Here is a 26,240-nt window from a genome sequence, read left to right as displayed (position 1 = left end):
CTCTGAGTGAACCGTTTAAATAGGAAAAACCATGAAAACGGAAAGCCCAACAATTTGATGATACCAATCACAACCCCATTTTTAAGCCTTTGAAAGAGTCTTTTGAATTTTTTTTATCTTGAATCAAACACGCTCCCTAAATGTAGACTCAAAATGAAACTTCCACCTACCCCAACCCCGAATCATTATCCCCTTCAATTCCTCCAATTCCTAAACACAACCAAAGTGGGGTCCACTCCCCCTTATTAGAAGAATTGGAGGTGCCCTCAAAGAGAAGGTGATAATTATTCCTCCAAACCCCCTGTTCTTTTTAGTTTAATATCTAATTTGAAAAAACTACAGTTCCTTTAGTTAGACACAAATATAATTTCCTGGTCTATACACCTATTTTAACTACTTGAAGAATTGATTTAGATATTTTAAAAAAAAAACACTTTTACTACTTTTAGTCCAAAAATCTTGTTACTTTATGCCTTTCGGCAAGTAAAATTTTTTTTTTTTTGTAACTAAAATTTCATTCAAATAAAATGCATCAGATACAAACCATGGATTAAAATATAATCAATCTGTCGTACATGCAATTGACAGGGTCTTCCGGACTAGGATATGGGCTAGCCTAATAAATTCCCTAGAGAAAAGATTGTAACCACATCAAACAAGGACAAATTTCCGTATGAGTAGGGATGGGTATGGCAGACAAAGCCATCGTTTACGCAGAGCAAGGAAGAACCTTTGCCAATATCAAATGGAAAAACCAAATCAAACTAAAATTTAACAACACTTGATTTTATAATCCTAGAAAGCATATGGATTTTCTTATGTATTGTCTTTTCTCTTTTAATGATAATGATATTTTTAAGTTTTCCTCCAAAGGGCAGCGAGCGGAATGACGGATATAATCCCCACCCCCTTTCTTAATTTGAAAAGTATATTAACTTTTTACCTTATTGGCACCGTCTCTGTCCGCTGAAATCTTTAAAAGGATCAAAACTATTTCGCTATCTGCATGTACAAAGGAGCAAATACACCTTCAGTAACTTCTTCAATAGCAGCAACAGAACTCCAAATCAGGGTTTTATCCATCCCGACCAATACTGATCCGGATCGGCCGGTTTTACCCTTAATAAATTTCAATTTAAAAAAAAAAAACGGTTTTAATTACATTTTTTATCTTTGATCACTACCCCTGGATTGGATCAGTGTCATATCGGTGGACGGAATGGACCGATCAGGCCGATCCAATACCAATTCCTCAAACTATGCTCCAAACCAACCATTTCTGGCATTTATTGCTGACACCACTAACATTTGGCAAAAATTTTTAGTTTTAAGGGGAGATAATCAATGCCATTATTAAGTTACATCCATCAAGCAAGATTTGCTGGTTAGGAAGAAAAGGTTGTAGATCCCGCGGATACCCAGATAATATAAAGTTCAAAAACAGTTGCTACACAGTGTTTAAAGGACCCCCTCCTCTCCTTTCATTGTGAATTTACAGAGTGTTCACTAAACAGTAGGTTTGAGTATTTTTACTTTTGTAAAATGAAGAAGAAGAAATCGAGGAAGCCACTAACCATCCATTTATAGGTGGAGTTGAACTTGCTTCAATCCTCATAGTCTTCATTGCAATCCAATCCTCACCTTCCAATATGGAAATCCTACCCATTAGCATCTTATGCCTAAGGAGAAGTACATGAATCCATTGCTATTTCATTAGCAGGAGCTGAACTAAAGCCAACTGCACCATCTTCCATGTCCTTTGCCATGACCTCTTCATTCCTTTCCTCATCCTCTACTCTCTCAACCTTCAGTCTCTGCCAGAGATTTTAGATTTCATGGTTCATTAAAAAACAAGGGGAAGCAGCCATCAGTAAGAAGAGATCGTTGTCAAATCTCAAATTAAAAACCTAATGGTATATAAATAAGTCCAAACCCCCTTAACTGTCGGTGATTCCCAACACAATTCTCCTGATCCGCCTGAGAAAGCAGTACTAAATCTTGGGATATCTATTTTTTTTCTTATCCCAATGACTTAGCAACCAAATTGCCAAGAAACCCTAGGTTGGTCCTTCAAACCAGAACATCATAAGAAATGGAACCAAAATACAAGAGCACAAGAACACACCTTCGCTACCACAGTATCGTCCTTCCACATATGTGCAAAAATGTTGGTGTAAAGTTTTGCGTCTCTCTTGTTGCTCTCAGCCTGAAGTGGCTTCAATGTCTTCTGCACTTTTTTAACGTCCCTGCATAAGAAACAATTCATTGTTCTTGTTCTTTAATGAATTCCAAAACATGTAACTACAAATACATGCCTCTACACAGTAATGACATTATTTATTCTGGAATTTGACTGACCTGTTCTCAGGATCAATCTCTAGGGCTTTCTTGATGTCCAATTCTGCCAAGTACAGATCTTCTGTTTCCATATAAGCTTGTGCCCGTCTGTACAAAGCCTTTACATTGTGGAACTCAACATCTAGTACCTGAAGGAGATTAACACACACAAGATTCAGAGTGATCATCATCAAAGTGTATAATGCACAGGGAGTATGAATCAGACTTTAGATTCTGAATGAATGACTTTGATGAGGATGATCCCATGTCTGGCCTACACTACCAAAGAAAGAAGAAGAACCAAACTCGAGGACCAGGTCCAGCAGCAACAGCCCCCATCGAACCAGATTTGAATGGGCTAGAATTGGACCCGGTCAAGCAAGCCTAAGCTTCCTTCAAGCCAGTCCATCAGAGCTTCTAGAAGCCCCAAAATCTGGCCTTTGACCAGTCAAACTCTTGAGCAATAAGACACTTCAGTTGCTGCTTAGTTTCTAATTGTGTTTCCTTCCTTTTTAGTATCCTTGCTTGTTTAGAAAGCTGGATTCTATAAAGCATTATTAGTTTCTATTTTCAGTTAGTTTCTACTTCCTATTTTCTATTTTTGTAGGCTTGCCTAAGCTATAAAATTGGCACCCATTGTAAGGAAAAGCAACGAATTGATTAGTGAAATTTACAAGCAATGCTTGCACACGATTCTGAGAAAGAATCCCCCTTTCAACAACTGAGATAGCTGTGGGTGAGAGACCCAAGGGCTGAGACAGCCCACAGCCCAACCCTTACCCACCTCTACATCGAGCTCACTTTTCTCCTTTGCTTGTGATCTCTCTTGCTGCCTATTGAAGACTATTTCTCCATCAATTTAACAACCACTGAACCCCTTTTATTGTGCAAGAAGACCCCCTTCAGTGTTACTGAAGATCAAGCACCAAACCCAACTTTTAATCCAATCGAGCTCTGCTGCAACCCAGGGATTTCCTGCAGAAATCGATCTACTGTTGGTGTCTCTTCTAAATTTCTAATTCTCAGGTTTTGGTTGATTACCTCCTGTTAAGATCTGAATTTGTTTCCTGAGTTCTTTTGGAGTTTGAGAACTATTTGGGACTGTTTGCCTTCGGTAGATAGTCTGACATTAGACATACAACTCAAATCCACAAAACTTGAGAAAGCCATACCCCTACTGTTCAGGGTAGGAACATGAACATAGGTCATTTTAAATATTGATTTGCTAAAGGTATAAAGATGGCTGCCAACCTAACAAAACCCTCTCTACTGGACGTAAGGCAAACTAACAAAACCCTCTACTGGGCTTAAGACAGGCACCCAACAAACACTAGTATAGTTCCTGAAAGTAGGATGATAATACATATTTCACATACGTAAGGACAATATAATTTAATAAATATGTAGCATATATAGCCACCTTAAGGATTACAGTTGGGTTACATCAAAGATCAGCTATAAGCCCTTATTTGTTTGTGCTTATCATGGATGATTTAACCAAAGACATTCAAGATGAGGTTCCTTGATGTATGCTTTTTGTTGTTGATATTGTTTTGGTGGATGAGACAAAAGCAGGGATTAACGCCAAGTTAAAGTTATGGAGATCAAACTGGAGAGAAAAGCAAGGATTAACACCAAGTTAGAGTTATGGAGATCAAACTAGGAATCAAAAGGTTTTGAGATAAGTAGAATGAAGACGGAGTATATGGTGTGTAACTTTGGTGACACTAGGACGGATAATGAGGTGGTGAAAATTGATGAGAGGGAGATTCCGCAAAGTGATTATTTTAGGTATCTTGGCTCAATCATAAATAAAGAAGGGGATATACCAGATGATGTTTTTTGGAAACAGCCTCTCTGTGAAAGCAGGGGTAAGGCTGCGTACATTATGACCCTTCCCAGACCCCGCAATGGCAGGAGCCTCGTGCATTGGGTACACCCTTTTTTTTCCATACAGGATAATGTTTCACAAAGAATTTAAATGAATTGATGAAGTGGAGAGGTGTGTCTAGAGTGTTGTTGATCAGCATATTTTCTTTAAACTTAAGGAAAATTTCTATATGACAGTCATATGACCGGCTATGATGTATGATGTGGAATGTTGGGCAGTTAAGAAGCATCATATAGATAAACTAAGTGTAGCGGAAATGAGGGTGTCGAGATGGATGAGTGGCAAAACTAGGAAGGATAAAGTAAGAACTGGTCATATTATAACTAGTTTGGGAGTAGCTCCGATACATGATAAGTTACGAGAAAGTCGTTTGAGGTGGCATGGCCATGTTCAACGGAGGCCTTTGGTGGTTCCAGTATGGAAGAGTGATTTGATACAGATTGAAGGAACTAAAAGAGCCAACGGCAGACCTAAAATGACCTTAGGAGTAGTGGTGAGGACAGACATGCATAGCTTAGGCCTTGTATCAAGTATGACCTTGAATAGAGCTGATTGAAGGGCAAGGATCCATGTAGCCGAACTCATTTAATTGGGATAAGGCTGAGTTACTGTTTGTTTGTTTGTTATATATAGCCACCTTAATTTTAATGCTAATACTAAGTAGAGAACAAGTAGTTTTTGAAAGAGTCAGAAGGCTGGAAGCTCCCCTTATAAGTGATGATATAAACACACCACATGAAGCCTGGGTCAGAACCGTCAATTTGCTGAGATGTCCACTGGGGGAAGTTACCAATAAATGCATCAAATTCTTGTAAATCATGGGTGGTCCAGAGAAAATTCTTAATAATCAGAGAGATAAAACCAGAAAAGTTCACATGATATCATCCAGCCCATGCCCAAAGAACTCATCTTGGGCTGTTTCAGTGCCTTTTTACCTTTGAACATAACTTTATCGCTCCCTGGAAATCATTTAGTTTAAGGCAGCATGCAGCATGATTCAACCAGCAAGATACTCTTAAAGCTTTGACGAGCTTCTGTTCATCATCCCCAAAGGTAAAATCCTCACTAATATAATCTGCAGCCTGAGAGAAAGAAACAAGATTTAATTTAAATTTCAGAAAATTTCTATTCATTTTAAGCAGAATTAAGCCAAATGAATAATATGATTTAATTTAACTGGAATTTCAGAAAATTTTAGCTCAATTGAAGAATGAAAACAAACTGATATTATTCGATCACTTAAAGCTAAGATTTAGGGGTTATAAGGTGGAATCCAGGAATTTAGGTAAAATTTTGGTCTTTCTGCAACTGTTTAACAAGGGCATTTACTTTTCTTATGGGACACCAACATGTTTCCTTTCTTTAAGGAAATTTAAATCAATGCTTTCATTAAAAATATAATTGACTAAACCTTCCTACTCAAAGAATAATTAACTAGGTTGAAAGAGAAGCAGAATAATCACCTGCACATCCCATTCCTAACAGTTGTGTTAACAAGCATCAAATAATAATTTATTAAATTTCAAATTGTACCAATTTTTTTTTTTACTAGTTATAAACTTTAGCCAACCAAAAAATTGATCCATTATTGTAAGGCAGCCAATACGATTTTTATTAAGTGGTTTGTTGAAGGAACCAGGATTGATAAATCAGCCTATGAAGGAAAAATAGGAAATTTAAAAGTCCGCACCTCATCCAACAAAGGTAAGGAAGGGGAGCCATGAGTGATCCTTTGGCTTCCTGTTGCAGTTCTAATTTACTTTTTCGAATAAAGGGAGGTTTTAGTCAATTTTGTTTAAGCAAAGATAATTTCCCCTTTTTTAATTTATTCCATAAAGCTTCGAGAGGTTTTGCATCAGGTGTCACCATCTCCGTGTACTCAGATTTTGAAATTTTGTCTGCAAAATTTCCCAATAAAAGCATACAAAAATCATTCATACAGATCACAAGAAAAGAGAGAACATTTGCTATGTTCTACAAAGCATGGTTTCAAGGGCCTTTGTCTGCCATGTGGCATATTAGCTGATGCTCCGATTTGGTGGACACTTTGCACACATTTCTCCCTATTCATGTGGATAAGTTTCAGATGAATCACATTTCAGCAAATGGCACATTAAGGCTTTTAAAATGGTCTAGAAGACATTATGGAAAAAGGAAGGCCATACAGCTGATACGGCCCCCTTTATTATGACATCTGACCAATTCATAGAGTTCCTATCAATCAATCAGTTGAAGGGCCACATCATCCTCCCACATGGCTAAAATCAACTTAACAACAGGCAGAGCAGCCAAGGTAAGCTACTTGGACCAACTATAAAACATAAATTTCCGAATATCAGCAATGTGGAGTGATGATTGTGGTAGAGTCTAACCATCCGTTTTAAAGAAGACTCCCTGGATTGGCCACATGTCATGGTTTATGTTCCAATTTTAGCAGTATGGACAAACCATATATTAGACTTTCTTAGTAATTTCAGCTATTAAAATTTCATTGCCAATTCAAAATGGGAGTAGTGCTTTTTTGGCTGACATTTACCACATGCAAAGTGGCAGAAGACACTATGTAGAGTCCTACTTGGGGATAAAAGTTATTAGAACAGCTACACAGTTTGAGGTACAATAGGCAACTATTGCATCATAGAAAAAGTGCACACTACATATTTATTACACAATCATGTGTGAAAACTTTAAATATTAGTAATACATTAACAGACAAAATATAATACTTCACCTTGCGTGGGTATGAAATTTCAGTATATCTTTTTCTTGTTCTTACAAAAGAAGCAATCCTTCCTCTTTTTTTTTTTCGGGAAAATAGAAAACTTTAATAAGATTGTAGCAACTCAGTTACCATTATCAATGAGAACCTTCACTGTATATACTTCAGTCAACTGTTTGCATTACCTTCTCATATCTTTTTGCTGCTCTTTGATACTTCCCACTCTTAAACAATATGTTACCCTCCTCTTTCTTCTTCCCAGCTGCTTCAATTTTCTCAGTGTTATTCATCTCCCAAGGTGCTTTCTCCTGTAACAGTATATTATTAGCAAAAGCAAATGCATTACACATCCATGAACTACCTCCTAATCCTATTAGAAATCTATCATAATATGTAACAGTACGTATGATGACATTTTCACATTTAAGAATTGGATGTTATGAGCTCCATTATGCTAGTAAAGTTGTGGAGATTTTTCAACAAGTCTATCGTGGGGTCTAGTATTGTTTAAGATCCAGTTTCTAAAATTCAATCATATAAGAATTTCAGCACAACAGTACCTTAATAAAGTCTAGCATTTCTACTTCATAAAACACAGTTGAAGATGGAGGAACAACCGCAAGGTCCCGTTTAACTTCAACACTTCCAAATCCATATTCAGGATTTATTGTCACAATGCACAGTTCACCCTTCTTCATTGTTGCTGCTGCCCTGTCTAATCCAGGAATCACTTGTTCTGCAACCAAACAAACAAATCATTAAGGCAAAAAGGCACTTCCAGAGAAACTTCCAAGACCATTTTCATGTGAGATAGATTGATCTACATACTCAATAAAATATAAAAAATGAAAATAACTCAAGATGAGCCAACCTTCATCTATTAAAAATTCCAATGTCCCCACTCCGTCAAAGCCTTTTCTCTCAAATGTGGTACCATCTCCCATCCTAGCTGTATACCTAACTGCATATGGTTCCATTGGGGAGGGGGGGGGGAGGAGAAACCATTGATTCATTTACATCAGTAAAAAACATACCAAAAACAATATAACATCCTTGGAGTGCTATATATAGAAATACAGTGCCTCCATTGCATAAACTTAAGGGTGTCAATTCGGCACCGAAACCGTTTACTGAACCGGTAAATACAATTCGGTACGGTACCAGTATGGGAAAATGGTACCATACCGTACTCGGTATGGAGGTTGATACCAGTGGTACATACCGAATACCGGTACCGTACTATTGGCATATATATACATATATGTATTTACTTATATAATAAATATATAAGAATATGACATATTCTATATACTATATATATAATATAATATAAGAAACGTATAACAAATACAGTATACCATACCGAATACATACCATATACCGAAATGGTACGGTATCGATATGGGAAATGATACCATACTCGGTACGGTACGGTACAGTATCAATTGGATAAAAGAGCTCTTTAACAGTTCTATGTTTTTAATAATAAAAGAGCTCTCTCTCTCTAGAAAGGATACAATATTCCTTAAAAAGCAACACAATTTTGAAAATAAAAACGCCCACAATAAAAATTGTTATGAAGTGCAATGCATATATACAAATAATTACCAGTCACAGCTGCCCCTTCATTTGCTGTGATAGTGCCTTCTCCCTCCTTCAAAATCTTTTTCAAAACCTTGGCATCACCAGTAACATCAGCAACAGGCTTGAAAGATAACAACTCAAGATCAATGCTTAACACAGCATTCGAGGGTATGGCAGGAAATCCATCTTCAGCATCTTTCCCCTGCTCCCCAAAGGCATCTGTAATAGTTAGTGAGATTAAAGTAAGCATCTATACTACCCCAAGATGTACTTGGAACCTTTCTGAAATAAACTCTCCATGGATTAAGAAAAGATAAACATATCACAATTCTGTTACATGCATCTAATATCGAAACATCTCAGACAAAGATACTTTAACAATAAAAGCGCCAACATTAAGTCGGATTATTTGCTTGAAACCCAAGTCATCAATCCTAACACCGGCGAAGCCGCCCTCCGCAAAGTAGTATTAAATTCTTCTTTCCTTCCCTCACTTTAGATTTGTTCCGATCTTCTGGATTTTGAGAACATGAGATCCTATTTATGCTATATTGTCTTTCATGATCAGCGATAACAAGAATCATGTTGCAGTTGTAACATTTGAGCTGCATGAACCAGGTAGCAGTCCGATGTCAACAATGGCTCTGAGAAGAAGCCATGACTGAAATACTTTACCTTTCTCTTTTCCTCACTTTTTATTTCCATTTACATTCAGGACAACTTGTTTATTTGAATCCCCTAAAGATTCAGAGTTTATAAAAGCAAATAAATAATTATCAGACACCTTCGACTTTGAACTAATTAGAACACTAAATATGCCTTTCCACCATTAAATGTCAAGGATGACATGCACTTTGATTGAAGTTTTATTACCAGCCAAGTATGGACCAACATATATTCCAACAAATATTGATCCCAAAATAAAAACAAGAACAAAATGGTTACAACAAACAAAAAGTATTAAATTTAATTCAATTTCTAGTGTAAGAAACATCAACCCGAACAACAAACAACTTTTTAGAGTGTGAAACAACAAACCAGAATAACGACAAAAAAGCAAAAACATACAGAGTGGTTGAACCATTAAATTGGCCTTCTCTCCTCTTGTCATGGTCTTGAGTGCCTTCAACAATGCTGGACAGAAATGACCTGAAAGAAGCAGATCCATCTGACATCTGCTAAAAGAAAAAACTAACAATTGCTTATCCTTCTAAAGTAAAAAGGACTAATATTGATAACCTTATAAACCATGACACAATACCATCATTCACATAAAACTCCATTCCTTCATCAGGCGTTTTAGCAACAATTGTTCCATCAGCAAGCCCCACCTCATACTTCACTGCATTAAGAAACAAATGCCCCACCATAAGCCGTACCAAAAAGTAGCAAATGAAATACCCTAGTCAAAACTCTCCGTGAGGAGAAAAAGTAGACCCAATTGATGCATATTTCATCTACACCACACACAATTGCCAAAAATGTTAAGATTATCAGATAAATCTCCCTTGCAGTACCCATAACCTCATCCAAGTCGCCAGGTTGCTCATCTCTCTCCCCTTTCTTCAAAATTTTCTTGATAATTCCGCCATCCTTGCATATGTCCACCACTGTGATCCAAGAGATGAGTTCTACCTCGAACTGAACAACAGAATTTGGGGGTACACCCGTGGCTCCACAACCCAAATCAGAAGGTAATGTGAACAATGCCAGTTCTCCTTTTGTCATAGTAATTATGCCATGATCCAAACCATACGCAATTTGACCTGATAATCACATTGAAGAAATCCAGTATGGAAAAATTAGAATAAATGAAACCCGTAATTATCAAAACATCAACAGGTAAAAAATAAAGAAAGGGACGCCCAGCAAGGTCCATACCCAAATGAAAGCTGAATAGTAGGAACTCAAAACTCACCATGACCAAGCTTGAAAGTGAAAGGGCCCTCTGTCTCTCTGCTGGAATCGAACTTGGTTCCATCAAGTAAAGTACCTAGGTAGTGAACTGAATTCGAAAAACCACTATTACTTATTTTTCCCCGGAACAAAACTCGCGAGAACAAAAGTCCAGTTCTAGGGGCTTCGAGAGAAAATGGTAATAAGGGAAATTAGAAGAAATAGAGGAATAAAACCTAGTTCAGATCTTCAAGGCTACGTTGCTGGCCATTACCAGTAACTTCGTCGCCGAAATCGGGAGTTTCCCATCCATGGCCGAGCACGATGAGCTTCTTCTTCAACCCAGAGCTGTTAATTTCCCTCTCCTCTCCTACCTTGAGAGGGGGTGCAGATTCGATCACCTCGCCAGGTTCTTCGTCGAGTTCGTCCTCGTCCTCAATGTTTGAGAGTTGGGTATCTTTGTCCACTGCCATGCCAGAAGGTTCTCTCTCTCCCTCTCTCTCTCTCTCTCTCTCTCTCTCTCCTACGAATACGAAGGGCCCGAATTTTTATAATCGAAGTCTCAATGGGCCTTGGTGATGCTGCGACCTCAAGGGTAAGACGAGACACTGAAAAATCGCACGTGTTAGCTTGGAAGATTCCAGTCTCAAACCCTTCCGATTCAGGGTTTTAAGACTCGGAAATCAGATCGATGACTAGACCGATTCGATTCTGAATCGAACACTGATTCACACCCAAAGACCCTAGAAATTCCGATTCTAGGGTTCTTGAGCATCGATTTGTTATGATCTGATTCGGATTAAAATCGTCAATGACCCATTTCATCTCCGATTTTATATTTTAAAATCTTGCTCCGATTAGAAGGGTCGCAGGATCACCCTTCCATCTCAGAATCTCATTTAGGTCTAGCGCTGCAACAGGGTCGGGTTGGACCGGGCTTTTTGAAACCCCAGCCAACCCTGAGTCCCCTTAGTTGGGCCCAGGCCCGGGCCGACCCTGAATCAGGGCCTGGAAATTCCAACCTTGACCCGCCCTCAGGGTTGGGCTGGGCTGACCCGGATTGGCTCTAATTATGGAGTGGAGGAAGGGAGAGATGCATGGACTGGACTGAGTTGGGCTAGATCAGGGAGAAAATTATCAATTTTACATAAAATAAAATTATAATAAAATACATTATCACTTATTATCTTCATATATAATATAACAAAATATAAGTGACATTTAAAGTTTATAATATATACAGTATATTAATATATATTTTACAATATAACTTAAAACAGAGTCAATCTGGGTCGGACCAGGTTTTGCCCAAGGCCTCAACCCTAGCCCAACCCGACCCTGATTCGGGGCTAGAAATTTTTAGCCCTAACCCACTGTCAGGGCCAGATATCTCAGCAGGCCCTGTTCGGGCTCAGGACAGGTTCGAGCCAACATGGCCAAACTTGCACCCCTATTTAGGTCAATGTTGGATTTGAAGGAAGCGAGTACGTATGATCAACAATCACATCGGTTGGAATGTGATCACGCATTTATGTAAACCTGGTTTTAGTGCACCGATTTTGATTGGGTATCAATCACTTTTCAAGTCTGATACAACACCGATATGGATGGCACGAATCAATCCACATCAGACAAGTTTGTCTGTCATTTTCCTAATAAATAAGTCTTTTCGATTGTTTTACCCCAATTTGTGCTGTTTCACCAATACAAATTGACATGGTATTGGTATTGGTGGCTAACAACATTGATACGAATTATTTGATACGGATGATCTGATACCATACCTCAAACCATGTGTAAAATGAATGACAAAAGGAATAGAGGAGGGATTTTCACCTTAAACCCTTTTATGAGGTCAAATAATTTGTAACATGACTACATATATATGAATTAAATCCTAACTATCCTGATCTGTATCCTAAATTGATTGACAAAGATATACAAGAAATATAAACAATATAAACATGTTGACTTGATGACTCAATGCCAACTCATCAGAATATATCGCTAACACTCCCCCTCAAGGTGGAGCATGAAGATCCTGAATGCCCAACTTGGACTTGAGATGCTGAAATGGCGCCCATCCAAGAGATTTGGTGAATAAATCCACAAGTCGATCTTCAATTCAAATGCTATCTTTGCAGTACAGATCAAACCCTGTTGCAATTTTTCACGAACAACATAACAATCAATCTCGATGTGCTTCGTGCGTTTGTGATAAACAGGGTTGGCGGCAATGTGAAGGGCCACTTGGTTGTCACAGTAGAGAGGAACGCCTTGCGAGGGTGCCAAGGAATTTCATGGGTAGCGATTGCCATAGCTTGATATTCGACTTCCGCAGATGAGCGTGACACAGCAGGCTGCTTCTTAGTCTTCCAAGAAATGGGACTAGAACCAAGTAAAATGCAATAGCTAGTGGTGGAACGTCTAGTCATCAGACAGCTTGCCCAATCTGAGTCACAAAAACGCAATCAAACGAAGATCTAGGGAAGCACAAAGGAAGATGCCTTGGCCAGGGCTGCTCTTTAGATACCAAAGTAAACAATAGGTAGCCTCAAGATACGGTTGGCAGGGCTAGTGCATAAATTGGCTAAGAATGTTAACCGTATGCACTATATCAGGTCGTGTAACAGTGAGATAGATAAGGCAACCAACCAATCGACGATAAGGAGATGGATCAGATAGTATGGCATCGGTCGAATAAAAAAGCTTGAGATTCTGTTCCATTGGAAAGTTTGTCGGGCGAGTGCCAATGAGACCACTATCATTAAGTATATCAAATGTGTATTTTCTCTGACATAGATAGAGACCCTTAGAAGAGCGAGATACCTCGATGCCAAGAAAATACTTCAGAGTGCCAATGTACTTTGTGTGGAAATGTGTACATATATATGTGTCTTAACCTCATGGAGCAAAGTAGCATTAGAACCAGTAATGATGATGTCATCTACATAGACGAGAATGAATATGGAGGCAGATTTTCGCTTAAGAACAAAGAGCGAATGATCAGCCTGCGATTGAGTGAAGTCGTAGTGGACCAAGGCAGAAGACAACTTAGAAAATCAATTGCAGAAGGCCTGCTTGAGGTCATAAAGAGACCATTGCAGCTTACAAACAATGTTTTCCTCCTTACGACGATAGCCAGGAGGAGGTGTCATATATACATCTTCGTGGAGGTCCCCATGATGAAAAGCATTATTGATGTCTAATTGATGAAGGGGCTAGCCATGAAAAATGGCAATGGTAAGAAGAACCCGAACTGTGACTAGCTTAGCCACCGGTGCGAAGGTGTCATGATAGTCAACTCCTTCAATCTGTGTGTAGCGCTTAGCAACTAAGAGGGCTTTGTAACGCTCCACGGACCCATCCGCCCGCCGTTTAATTTTGAAAACCCATTTCGAGCCAATGGCCCATTTGCCAGCAGGTAAAGGAACAAGAGACCATGTGTTGTTGGGAGTGAGGGCCGAAATTTCAGATTGCATAGCCTCACACGATTCTTGGTGTTTCATGGCTTCGACAAAGGTGGTTGGTTCAGAAGAAATGGTTAGGGTAGTAAGAAAACATAAGTGAGGGTTAGAAAAATGATGATAACTCAAATAATTAGCAAGGGGGTGGTGTGTACCTGGACTAGTCATAGAAGAGACGTTTGCTCGGGAAAGAGACACATAGTAATCCTTTAGGTAACCAGGTTGCTTAATTTGGCGAACAGGGCGGGTGGATGGAGGGTTAGATGGGACAATGGGTAACGAAGCAGGCAATGGTGGAGACGGTGGAGAGGGCGCATGAGGTGGCGATGATGGACTTGGCGGAGTAGGGTGTGGCAAGTCAGGGGGTGGCGGTGTGGGAGGGGGATTTGGGGAATCAGGAATGTTGGTGGCAGGAAGAGGAAAAACGTCGGAGGGAGAAGGGGACGGGTTCAAATGAAGCTGAAAGGGAAACAAGTGTTCATGAAAAATCACATCACAGGAGACATAGGTAGTTTTGGAAGCAATGTCATAAACTTTGTATCCTTTCTGGCCATTAGGGTAGCCAATGAAGACGTCAAGAAGGGCGAGCTGATCAAATTTGTGCTTGATGTTAGGGCGGTGACCAAAACAGAGGCAGCCAAAAACTTTGAGATGAGAGAAAATGTGGGTTTTGTGAAAAAGAATTTCATGGGGGGATTTTGTGATGGAGAACATGAGTGGGTAAGCGATTGATTAAATAACAAGCGGTAAGAATGCAATCGCCTCAAAAATTTGATGGTAAATTGCCTTAAAAGAGGAGGGCTCTGGCAATACTACAAAGGTGACGGTGTTTACGCTCCACAACACCATTTTGTTGTGGGATGTAAACACAACTGGATTGCTGGAGAATGCCTAAGTTTTCAAAAATTGAAGAGTATCGATATTAAAAAATTCACGGGCGTTGTCAGAATGAAAACAACGAACAGAAGTTTCCCCCCGTAATAAAAGAGAGAGAATATTTGTCATTCTGTAGCATCTATTACAGAGAGATCGATTTCGGCCGGGCGAGGTGGGTGCCTAACACCTTCCCACACTCGTAACCTGACCCCTTACCCGAACCTCTGGTCGGACCATATGGAGTCACGTAGCCCGATACTGTTCACAACGGATAGGGCTACACTTAATGGGTCCTAGGCCCTAACCCTAAGTGGCGACTTCAGATTATTTTAAGATATTTTGATGCATGATCCCAATCCCTTAACTTCATTTTTGTACGTTGACAATATTACCCACATTAATCCATCTGTCGCTAATAAGGCTGCAGAAACCCCGTCATGGCGAGGACCACGGTACTTACAGTGGCGACTTCCCTGAGGATTTGGTGGATAAACATCCACTTGAGGTCAAGCTTTCTAAATAGATGCTACCAATGACTGCAAGAATATTCTCTCTAATTTTGTATGAAAACCTAAGTGGCTAACTTTTCTGTGCACTAACTACATCATGCATAGTACTTAAAGTGAAATCAATAGACAAGGGTACTCCCTGTCGTACCTTTACCCCCGGGGAGGTGAGGTACGTCATACTAAGTACTCTGAGATCGAATGATAGTCGTTTCATGTGCCACTTTCATGCACACACAAACAACATGGGAACACATTTACCCTGTGGTTAGTCGTTGGACCCCATGAGTAGTCATGGGTAATTCGCGGCAAAGTCACAGTCTTTGATATTTACTGTACGAGTTTAGAATCACCAGCGAGGGTAATCACTAGTGCGCTATGGGGTGCTTTAGCCACCCAAAAAAGACACTAGCACGATTACTCTGAACACCATATTAAAAAAATAACGAGTGATGGAATTAGCCTCAGATTTATGGTTCATTAAAAATATCCAAGGTGGTGCGAGAGAAGTCATCAACAATGGTAAAAAAATAATGTGCACCAGACAGAGAGGGAATGTGATAAGGTCCCCAAAGATCCACATGAATTAATTCAAAGCAACAGGTTGTAGAAATCATGCTAAAAGAAAAAGGGAGATGTGTTTGCTTAGCTAGAGGGCACACAGTGTAAATATTTTTATTCAAAATAGTAATATTATTGTCCAAAGCATGAAGTTTAAGGGAAATTGTGGGGGAGGGATGTCCAAGTCGCCAATACCAAACATCAAAGTGGGAGAGGGTGGTAATAGCAGCAGCCATAGGGACTACAGATTCCAAAAAATAGAGACCACCATGCCGTTTACCAGTCGCAAAAGTCGTCTTCGTCCGTTGGTCCTGGAAACAACAAGAGTCAAAAGAAAAGAGAATAACACAGTTAGTTTGGGCGGTGAACTTGCTAACAAATAAAAGATTGTACTGAAAAGAAGGAAGATGTAAGACATAAGAGAGTTGAATGTGAGGAAATAAAGCAATGGTACCAATATGGCTAACCGGGGCAGTGGAGCCATCGGGTAGCCATATGGAAGAGGGTGAAAGGGATGGGGTAGATGAAGAAAATAAGCAGAGATTCGTGACCATGTGATCGATAGCCCCGGTATCAATGATCCATAACGAAGAGTGGGGCATGGCAAGAAGGGCGGTACCTGCAACATGGGCGAGTGGGTGTAGATTACCAGAGGGCAGCAAGAATAGGAGCTGCTGGATTTGTTCAACAAAGATGGCGGACAGAGCAAGCGTGGGTGGAGCAGTATTGTCAGACTGTATGAGATGGGCAGTGGGGGAGGGTGCAGAACCAATAGCTGGGGTGGAGCGAGTCAGATTCTTGGTGCCAGTAGTGTTGCGAGGAGTCCAATTGGGAGGGTACCCATGTTGTTTGAAGCACCGTGAATCAGAATGTCCGTCCATGTTACAGAAGTTGCAATGATAACGGGGACGAGTAGTATTTTTAGAGTCATTGCGAGATGGTGAATGCTGGGTAGCCAAGGCGACTTGGTCAAGAACGACAGGGCGAGAACCCTGAAGTGAGCGTTGGCGCTCCTCTTGAAGGAGGAGGGAGTAGGCCTTGGCCATAGTGGGCAGCGGATCCATATGCAAAATCCGACTTTGAACAGCAGAAAAAGAGTCATTTAATTTAGGCCTTATAAAAAAATGATGAGAGCATCAGTTTCAACATATGCATTGAGGGTGGTCATGGTGCCACAGATACAGGTAGGCAAGGACCGATATGAAGAGAGCTCATTCCGATATGCCTTCAAAGAAATGTAATAAGCAGAGATGGAGTCAGTGCGTTGTGAATGATTCGAAATGGCACGCTATATTTCAAAGAGGCATGGAGCATTTTGTTGAGAAAACCATTCAGTGAGGTCAGCCCAGATGTTGCGACCATTGGAAGTCCAAAGGATATTGTTTGCGATGGAGGGGATGGTGGAATGAATCAACCAAGAAGTAACCATGGAGTTGTAGCGAGTCCAAGCAAGGATGTCTGCAGATTCGGTGTCGGGTTGCTAGAGGGTTCCATCAATGAACCTAAGCTTGTTCTTCGCCTGAAGTGCCATAGTGATAGAACGACTCCATGTTGGAAAGTTGTCGTCGGTGAGAAGTTGGGTAACCAATGGTGTGCTGGCATGGTCGGAATCATGAAGATAATAAGGGGAGGTGGGATCAGAAATAGGTGGCGTTTTGGCCATTAGAAAAGAAAAAGAAGAGCAGGATTTGTGGTTAAGCTCATACCATGTTAAGTTTCATATTGTGTGGAAACGGATGATTTTCCATTAAGATTGTAAATAATAAATATACAAAGAGGGAGTTAATCACTCCATAAAAAAAGAAAATATATGAATCAAATCCTAACTATTCTAATCTGTATCCTAAATTGATTGACAAAGATATACAAGAAATATAAACAATACAAACATGTTGAATTGATGAGCCAATGCCAACTCATCAGAATATATTGCTAAGAATTATTATTAAAAACTATGATTGTCTTACACCACATTTGATAGGATTTACGCTCATTAAAATATATATATATATATATATTATACTTAAAATAAAATAAAATTGATAACGTAACAGATCTTCAATAGTTTGTTGAAGTTTTCTAAGGAGCAGTGGATGCAAAGTAAGGCGGCAAGCAGAGTTTGTGTGTTGGAAAAGTATCTTTTTTTTTAGTAGTTGTATATTATTGTAGTCGTTTTCATTAATAAATTCAGAAAATACTCTCTGGGCAGCTACTTGAATGAATGAATGAATGATCTAGACCTCACTGAATCAATGTTCCACGCACGGAACCCAGAGAGTAGCAGCAGAAGCAGAAGAAAATTCCCTGCTCAAATGACCAATCCTTCTTTCTTCCTCTTGTTTTGAAGGGCAATGCTAGTTGAGTTGGGAGGCCAAGCAGGTTCTGAAGTTAAGAATGATTTGGAAACACAAAAAACAATGCAAGAAGTCCAAGAGGATCATGGATCACACAAAAGCTGATAAAGGAGCTAGTTTTCCACGTTAAATTAAGCAGGGCCCAAGTGTTTCTAAAAGCAACTAGCTACCTTAAGTCCTTCGTATTTGCATAGCAACTCTTCGCCGCCTCTACTTTTCTTTAATTAAGATAAGAATAATGTTAATTAGCTCCACATACTCTTACAGTCCGAGATGAAAGTATAGTAGGTCAGTCTTTTGAGGCAATAGAGAGTAATTGCCATGTCCAGCCACGCATTTTTGGAGGATCGAGAAACAGGAAAAATGCGTTTTATCGTTTATCTTAAACTCATCAATTATACATAAGTGGCAAAGAAGACTGATTGCCAATTGCTGTAAATCCTCTTAAAAAAGCAGTATTTGCTTCTTGATCCTTAGGAGGAGGAGCAAGTGAGCAACACAGAGCATAGAGGCCGGCATCTAATTAACGTTCCTATTTTCTTGGTCCATGGAGGAAGCATTGGTTTTTGTTTCTCTAGTCTATTGAACCAACCACGTACCCAGCTGGATTCATAGCCTTTTGTTGGTGCTCTCACTGGCGCCGTTTGTGACGGCATCCATTGGTAATATTATTATTAGAAAAAATGGGTAATATGAGCTAACACTATATATTTACAGGACATTCTACTGCAGGTAGGTAGGTTACATAGATGGAACGCATTTCACTACCCATCACTACTTAATTTAGATAAGACTACTACTACTATTATACTACTACTTCTAGTGCGGGTTTAATTAATTAGATACACTATCGATCAGGAAGGTCTAATGGAGCCGAGGTTGTTTGAGAGGCGTTCGAGCTGAGCCCAAAGGAGGCCGCCTATTGAGAATCTGGGCCCCTGCTCCACGGAGCTACTACTACCGCTACCGCTACCACTACAAAAAGAAGAAGAAGAGGAAGCACGATTGAGCCTGGCAGGAGGGCTTTTCTGTACCACCTCTAGGATGATGGTTCCACCGATCTCTCTTCTCAATAATTCTACCGTCTTCGAGTCCACGTCATTTCCGGATACATCTGTAACTTGGAAAGACCCGATTGCCCTTTCTCCACGTGTACCAATCTCTGCACTCGTCACTGACAGTCCATGTTCCCTGAATACCCTTGTCACATTTGAAAGTAGTCCCACCCTGTTTCTAGTGCAGACGTTCAGCCTCAACCCCTGCAACCACCACCATCACCACCAATTCACCCCATAATTGAATGGGATGTATGTAGATGTAGATACACACAAAATTAATTGAAGGGTAATTAGCCATACATAAATAAATAAATAAATAGTTGTTTCTCTCCTATCTATTTCTTTTGTTTGTGGTTGGGGCCTGGGGGTATTGGTTGTGCTTACTGAACATACATGAGAAGCTCTCCGTTCAATGGCATCGACCAAACAATGGGCGACTCTACGTTTCTCGGTCTCTGACTCCATAGTGCAGCCGTCCAGGTGACGTATATAGTACTCCTGCACATATTTATACGAGCATGAGCCGCGATAACAACAAAATCATCCTATAATTTCAGATATCGATACGAATTGAGAACATCCAAGAATATGATGAGAATGTATAATGGAGCCCATTTTAAAAATTAAAAAAAAAGAAGGAAAAAAAGAGAGGAGGTGCAGATCGACGTAGTACTACCTGAACAGCGAGGGAGGCTTTGGAGCCGATGGTGGCATGGAAGACGGCATACTTCATGTCGGTCAAGGTGCAGACGGTATCAAAGAGCAGGTTGGGACGGTCCCTGCATCTCACGCTCACCACCGAGTAACCTTTCTCGTTACAACTCTCTATATCTATGGACACCTCAGTCGTCCTACCTCTAACGCTGCCGCGGCCTTCTTCCTCCTTCGGCGTCATTCCGTCTCCACAGCAGCAGCAGCAGCAGCAGTCGTAGTCCCCACCGTCTACCGTAGACATCATCTGGTGCAGCCTCCTTTCCATATGGGTTCGACCTCCTACGGGGGTTGCCATTCTGACTGCCCTCCTCCACCCCCTCTCCACTCCCATGGAGGAGTTCCTCTGCAGCGGATGGTGATGGTGATGGTGATGGTGATGGTGGTGGTGGGCCCCAACCACATTATCCAGCTGTTTCTCCACGTAGGACAGACGTTCTGGGTCCGAGATGGGCCCGCCACCATTCAACTCATCTTCCACGTAGAGGATGGAGGCTGCGCGGTAGTTGTGGGTCCAGGCCACTACCGACACCACGTGGCAGCCAAGATCGGCGAGAACCGCAGCGATCTCCGACAATAGTCCCGGTCGGTCCAAAGCCGTCATCTCTACGGCGGTGTACTCCGTCGATGATACGGACATCTCGCCCACAATCCTTCCGAGGCACGTTTCCACCTCCCTGGCTTTCCCTCTTCTTCCTTCCGCACCCAGTGCCTAGATTATTAATTAACATATAGGAAGCCAGTCTAATTAAAATCCAAACATAAACGTAACAAACCAACCGGCGTGGAAAAGAGAAGCGAGAGACCTGTTGAATGTAGTGAATGAGGTTCTGGTCAGTTAGTTTGTGGCCGAACTGATCTCTCACATGGAACACTGGTTACCACAGTTTTACCAAACCAAAACAAGCATTCATGAGTTATAAGAACTAAGGAGTACTAAGTGACACCCAAAGGGGGAAAAAAAACAAAAACAGGGAAAAAAGAAAAGGTGAGAGAAGGCAAAGAATTAATTGGGGGGGGGGAGGGAATGGTTGGGCCAAATCGGAGAGGTAACTTGCCATCCATGAACCAGCCACCGTCGGAAGAGATATAAGACTTGGAGATAACAAGGTCGAGGTCCGTCAGCACTTGTACCATTTCCAGTAGAATCCCGTGCTTGTTTGCACTATCAACCTGCCAAAACCCACCACCCCCCCCCCCCCCCTTTATTCTAAATCAAAAAAGGGAACACAGTCGACGAATGCGAAAGAGAAGGAAGTTAAGAGTGTTTGTTCACCTTCACAAGGGTGCAGTCTTGACGTGTGTCGTTGTCGATACAAACCCTGCATTGCCAATTTGCCAATATATAATAATTTAAAAAACAGAGAGAGAGAGAGGAGTGAAACTCTGCAAACAAAAGGAAATTAAGGAGGGAGATAGATTAGATTAAATTACCTTGGGGGATGTATTCTTTCGATGAGTGACTCGAAATCGGGATCGAAGTAGGGCTCATAAACGCAGCTCTCCATTCTCTATTATAAGAGTGGGACCACCAATATTAATATCTCTCAAATCTTCTCTCAATCAATCTCGGTGTCCTCTTCGTCTTATACGGAGAGATGTCTCTCTCTCTCTCTCTCTCTCTCTCTCTCTATATATATATATATATATATATATATATATATATATATATATATATCTCTTATTACTCTTTTGATTCAGTCTGCAAATCTAGTCCCTTAATCATCAGCATCACCTATTTCATCGAATTTGTGTACATAGATTAGAAGTCGTAAAACTAAAACAAACGAACCAACCACAGCACAGCATGAATATACACATAAATATATTAAGACAAGATAAGATTAGTAAGAAATCCAATTACTAGCCGGAACCTTAGGTTTCAAAGCAACTCCGCCAGATCAGATCACGGGAAATGATACAAAATACAATTCTGAATAAAGAAGTCCAGTCCTCACCTCTTCCATCACTACAATGCAATAATGAAGCAAGCCGTATTGTTTGGGATTTTCATAGATACCGCACTGATTTGATGGGATGGGGTAAAAAATTGGAACGAAAAGGAAAGGCTATATGGATAAATGCTGAAGCATAGAATAGAAGCTATTGCTGGTGGGTGCATGTGTAAAGGGACGGGGTAGAGACTAGGGACTAGTGAGGGGAAGGGAGGGGGGGGGGGGAAATTAATTCATATTGGGGAAATAAAACTCTATTCATATCCCGATTCAACAAATATCTAAATTGGTTTTCCCGAAGAAGTGAATAGGATTGCCTCGCATACCACTATTTAGTATCGGAGATGCACAAATTTTCCTTTTCAAGTTCAAACATGACGTTTCTACTCGATTCGTACCACCATTAATTAATTAATTAGGAGAAGAAACGAATCATATTAACGCAAATGCCCAGTGCCAGACTGCCAGAGGAGAGGATCTCCTCGAAATCAGAGGACCATGATGGATGGATGGATCGATAATTAGTCGATCAAAACAAAACAAAACAAAGAAAGAACCACATCGTGATCAAGAAAGAAAAGAAAAGAAAGATAGCAGGAAAAATAAACCTACGAGAACGTGATAATGAAAATTTGTCTATTTCTATGTATGATGATATGCATACAAAAAAAAATCTCAATCCATATCTGTTTAGTTTATCGAATTTACATTATTGATTCCGAATCCAATATCCCCTTATTCCTCATCATCGAGTGAGTCTCAAAAAGAAAGAAGCAGAAAGTTAAGGACGGGGACGCGAAATTAACCTTTGCAAAGAGCTCACCTCTCACCCGCCTTCAGTGTTTCTCACGTGAATTGAATTGTTCATTCTCATAGATCCAGTTGAAGCTGAAAGAAGAAATCAATCGCCGCTCATTGGGCTATAGCTGAGACAGGAAATCAATCAATCTATCTATCACCTTTGTCATAAACCTTGCAATTTTCATTCAACTACAACCTAGAAAATGAAGAAGAAGAAGATTATAGAGAGAGCGATGCGTGGGGAGTGTGTGATAATTGATATGGGTTTGTTTTTGGATGGGAATGAGAAAGAGTAGCGAAAAGGATGGCGGGTCAAATAACAGAATCCTTGAATCTCTTACGCAGGGAAGGCAGGGAGTGGCAAAAATTAGGGGAAAAGAAAACCAAGAGTTTAAATAGCAAACGGCCAAAGTACTGCCAACTCGAAGAGAAGAAGAAAAAAAGAAAAGATAAATCGGCAGAGCCTCAGGCCCTCTCCTCTCGGACTCGGAGTCCCTGATGGTCATAAAAACACGTGACACCTTGGCGTCTGAAATTCCACGCGGCGTTTTTTCCTTTCTGCATTTAATTGTTCAAAAAGCAAGGCGGCTCACTCCCGCAGCTGTAACCACGTGTTCCACCGCCGTTAGGGCTTCGTATTATTCTCCATGTCTCCAAAGCCAAGTGGGCCGTTTATGATAACCCACTTGTCTCTGCTTCTGCTCCCATCCAACCAAAGCTAAGTATTTGGCAAACCCACTGCTGTTCTCTTTTTTTTTTGATAAGAACCCCAGCCCTGTCCCCCCTGTTGCTAAATCCGGGTCTGCCCAACGGCCCCCAAGGCCCAACCCCCCATTAAACAGATCTGGAAGGACTTACCAATTTGACTAAGCAACTGAGGCCACAAAGGTTTTCACATTAGGGGTGTAAATGAAAAGCCAAAATCTGTTTTTGTATTCATGTTTGTATTCGTTTAGCGCCATTTGAATCTTTCTGAAAACTAAACGGATGTGAATACGGATGGGCTATAGTTATCCGAAAAGCTATATTTACATGTAAATGGATAAAATATTCGATCCGTATTCGTGTCCGTATCCGTTTAGCACTATTCAAATCCGTTCGATAACTAATCAGATGCGGATGCAGATATAACACTATCCAAGTTGAATCCGATCTATTTACAGTCCTATTCCGCATATCGCCCTCATGATATTGTCCGTTATAAACTGCCATGTAAAGTCACTTTTACGATTTTAATTTAAAAGGTGCCATGAGAGACAAAAGAGTCCAATCCTTTTAACGACCATCCATGGTCTTTTACATTTACAAAGTGAGGAGGGGTATTTACAGAATCAAAAGGAAACAAAAGGAATAGATGGTCTCACATCTATCAATGTGCAGTTGCACAATGCAGAGGATCCATGCTTTTAGAGCGGGACAGATGTCTTGTTTAATCCATCCCATTAGGGGTATCAATAGGTGGTGCTGCCGACTTCAATCGGGCCTAAACAGTCCACTAATTTAAGGTCCTGCACAACTATGGACTATTTTCAGGTAACTAGGGCCCGTAGGCTAGCTGGCTAGGGCTTCGACATGCTTCTATTCAGACAATAACTTATCCATCCATAATTGGGGTTACGGTAGTCAAGCTAATTGGGTTATAAACAGGCTTTAAATAGGTTTATCGGCTAATTAGATTACAAACGGGCCTTAAACATGCTATAATCGGACTAAAATATGTTTTCTTAAATAATAATTTAATGTTGTTGACCAGTGCCCATCGAGTTACAATAAAAAATACCATTACCAGACCTTTCTATAATCAGGCTAGGCCTGGCACCGGGCCATATATTATCCGATTGGTCAACAAGCTGTAACATATTTAGCAAAAAGAATAAAAAAAAAAACAAGAAAACTAATGGAGAACTTTGAACGGTACAATAAAAAAAATAGAAAATGATAAATAAAAAAAAAAAAGGGAGGAAAAATGGAGGATACAAGTTCTAAACATGTAGATTTAAAAAAAAAAAAGGGAACAAAAAAACAAACAATAGTATAATCATATAAATCAAGGAATTATTACATGATCTTACCAAAAAATGAATTATTACATGAATACTTGCATCTAATGTTCTAAACTAATTATAACATTCAACATTAATGCATATAGATATTCTAAAACCTATTATAAGTTTCAAGACATATCATTTAATATCATCCAAAATACAATTCCAAATTCATACACTATAAAAAAGAATATTTCAAAAGTCTTGTTGAACAATGTGCCTTGACTATGGTGTTGTTCATTGTTGTCAACATAACCAACTTACTCTGGAAATGATGCATGTTTAGATTGGGTTGGGAGTCATTGTTTTAAAAATTCATTTTAGTAGATGCATCAGGGTGTAGCTCCCTTACCAAAAAATAAATAAATAAACAAATCAACGGGTAGCTCAATTTTGAGGTTCATGTATTGAACATGAATTAAAGGTGATAGCATGAACATTGTAGCTAGTATGAAAATTGTAGCCTTTCCAGTCAGTTTTACGTTGGAAAAAGATTCAGATCAATGGGATTTCGATAGAGAGAGATATGGCAAGTTAAGTAAACCATTGTTCAACAAGTTTAAGGTCTTAAAAAATACCCAAAAAAACAAAAAGGTGCAGGCTAGCATTCGACAACCCAACATCCATTGAAATCTCTAGGCATAGAGAACTTCATTTTGATTGAAACTTTAGATTTGAGTCTGGAAAGTTGGGGCTACTTGTGGGAACAAAAAAGGGCCCCACTTGTCTTGCCAGTGCCCTATAGAAACCTGATACAGGTTGGAATGTAAATGGATCAGATGTGATCAGATCCAGATATTCCCTGACCTTGAATTTCTCTAAACGAATACGGATGTACCTAAACGAATATGAATGTAGATCGAATCTGGATTTTCGATTATCCATTTACATCCCTAGATACAAATTGTAGGGGTGATCAAGAGGATCTTAATGCAAAGAGAATAATATATCTAATGGTAGGCAAACCAAGAAAGACGTAATGTTGGGTTCAAATTTTTACCCTTGGGTTGGGGGTGGGCTTAGAAACCATATTCCAACGTTAGGTTGCTTGGTCCTCAGTTGAAGCTTTGGGTGATCCAAACCCCATCGAAGTCCATCACAAAAAGCCAAGCTCTTATGCATGTATAAATTTAGGGGGGTCAATCAATCTGGCTCGGCCTAATTGTGCTTAACAAAGCTTGAAGCCTGCATTGTGACCGATCGTTTAGATAATTGGGCTGGGCCTGGATGGTCTGTCTGGCTCAGGCTATAGTCGGGTATTAGAATCAGCCCATAATCGGGATATGGGCCTATTTAAATCTAGACGGTCTTTAAACAGGGTTTAAAGAGGTGCAGTCCTAAAGGGTTGGGCTAGCCAAAATCCCGCACTGTATAACTAGCATTAGTTGCAATTGTTGGATAAAACTTGGAACTTCTCCTGGGACAGTAGATGAATATGTAGTCCAAAAATCAATATCTCTCAATAGACCTAGACAAAGG

At 40.1% G+C, this 26,240-nt stretch overlaps 2 protein-coding genes across 6 annotated transcripts; both read right to left on the bottom strand.

The window, feature by feature from the left end:
• Positions 1-1,573: 1,573 nt before the first annotated feature.
• Positions 1,574-10,928, bottom strand: LOC122661603 (70 kDa peptidyl-prolyl isomerase-like). 5 transcript variants are annotated; one of them, XM_043857052.1, is made up of 13 exons: positions 10,702-10,928; positions 10,450-10,536; positions 10,049-10,297; positions 9,793-9,873; positions 9,600-9,680; positions 8,556-8,750; positions 7,819-7,908; positions 7,508-7,683; positions 7,133-7,255; positions 5,164-5,310; positions 2,359-2,486; positions 2,126-2,246; positions 1,574-1,814 (listed from the first exon to the last, which is right to left on the bottom strand). In XM_043857052.1, the coding sequence occupies exons 1-13, from the start codon at positions 10,898-10,900 to the stop codon at positions 1,680-1,682; spliced, it is 1,812 nt and encodes a 603-aa protein (XP_043712987.1). In that variant the 5' UTR covers positions 10,901-10,928; the 3' UTR covers positions 1,574-1,679. The 5 variants fall into 5 exon arrangements, 4 of the variants coding, with proteins under 4 accessions (XP_043712987.1, XP_043712988.1, XP_043712990.1 ...); XR_006332908.1 differs by lacking the exon at positions 1,574-1,814 and adding an exon at positions 1,925-1,997 and having other exon boundaries at positions 2,033-2,246; XM_043857053.1 differs by lacking the exon at positions 7,819-7,908.
• Positions 10,929-19,040: 8,112 nt separating this feature from the next.
• LOC122661604 (ACT domain-containing protein ACR1) lies at positions 19,041-21,468 on the bottom strand. Its single transcript, XM_043857057.1, has 7 exons — positions 21,395-21,468; positions 21,237-21,282; positions 21,019-21,133; positions 20,767-20,834; positions 19,926-20,672; positions 19,643-19,747; positions 19,041-19,450 (listed from the first exon to the last, which is right to left on the bottom strand). The coding sequence occupies exons 1-7, from the start codon at positions 21,466-21,468 to the stop codon at positions 19,046-19,048; spliced, it is 1,560 nt and encodes a 519-aa protein (XP_043712992.1). The 3' UTR covers positions 19,041-19,045.
• Between the last annotated feature and the right edge of the window lie 4,772 nt (positions 21,469-26,240).

This window comes from Telopea speciosissima, chromosome 5 (genome assembly GCF_018873765.1).
Source record: "Telopea speciosissima isolate NSW1024214 ecotype Mountain lineage chromosome 5, Tspe_v1, whole genome shotgun sequence".
Lineage (NCBI taxonomy): Eukaryota > Viridiplantae > Streptophyta > Magnoliopsida > Proteales > Proteaceae > Telopea > Telopea speciosissima.
The sequence above is the reverse complement of the archived record's forward strand: the minus strand, read 5'-3'. Positions and strand labels throughout refer to the sequence as shown.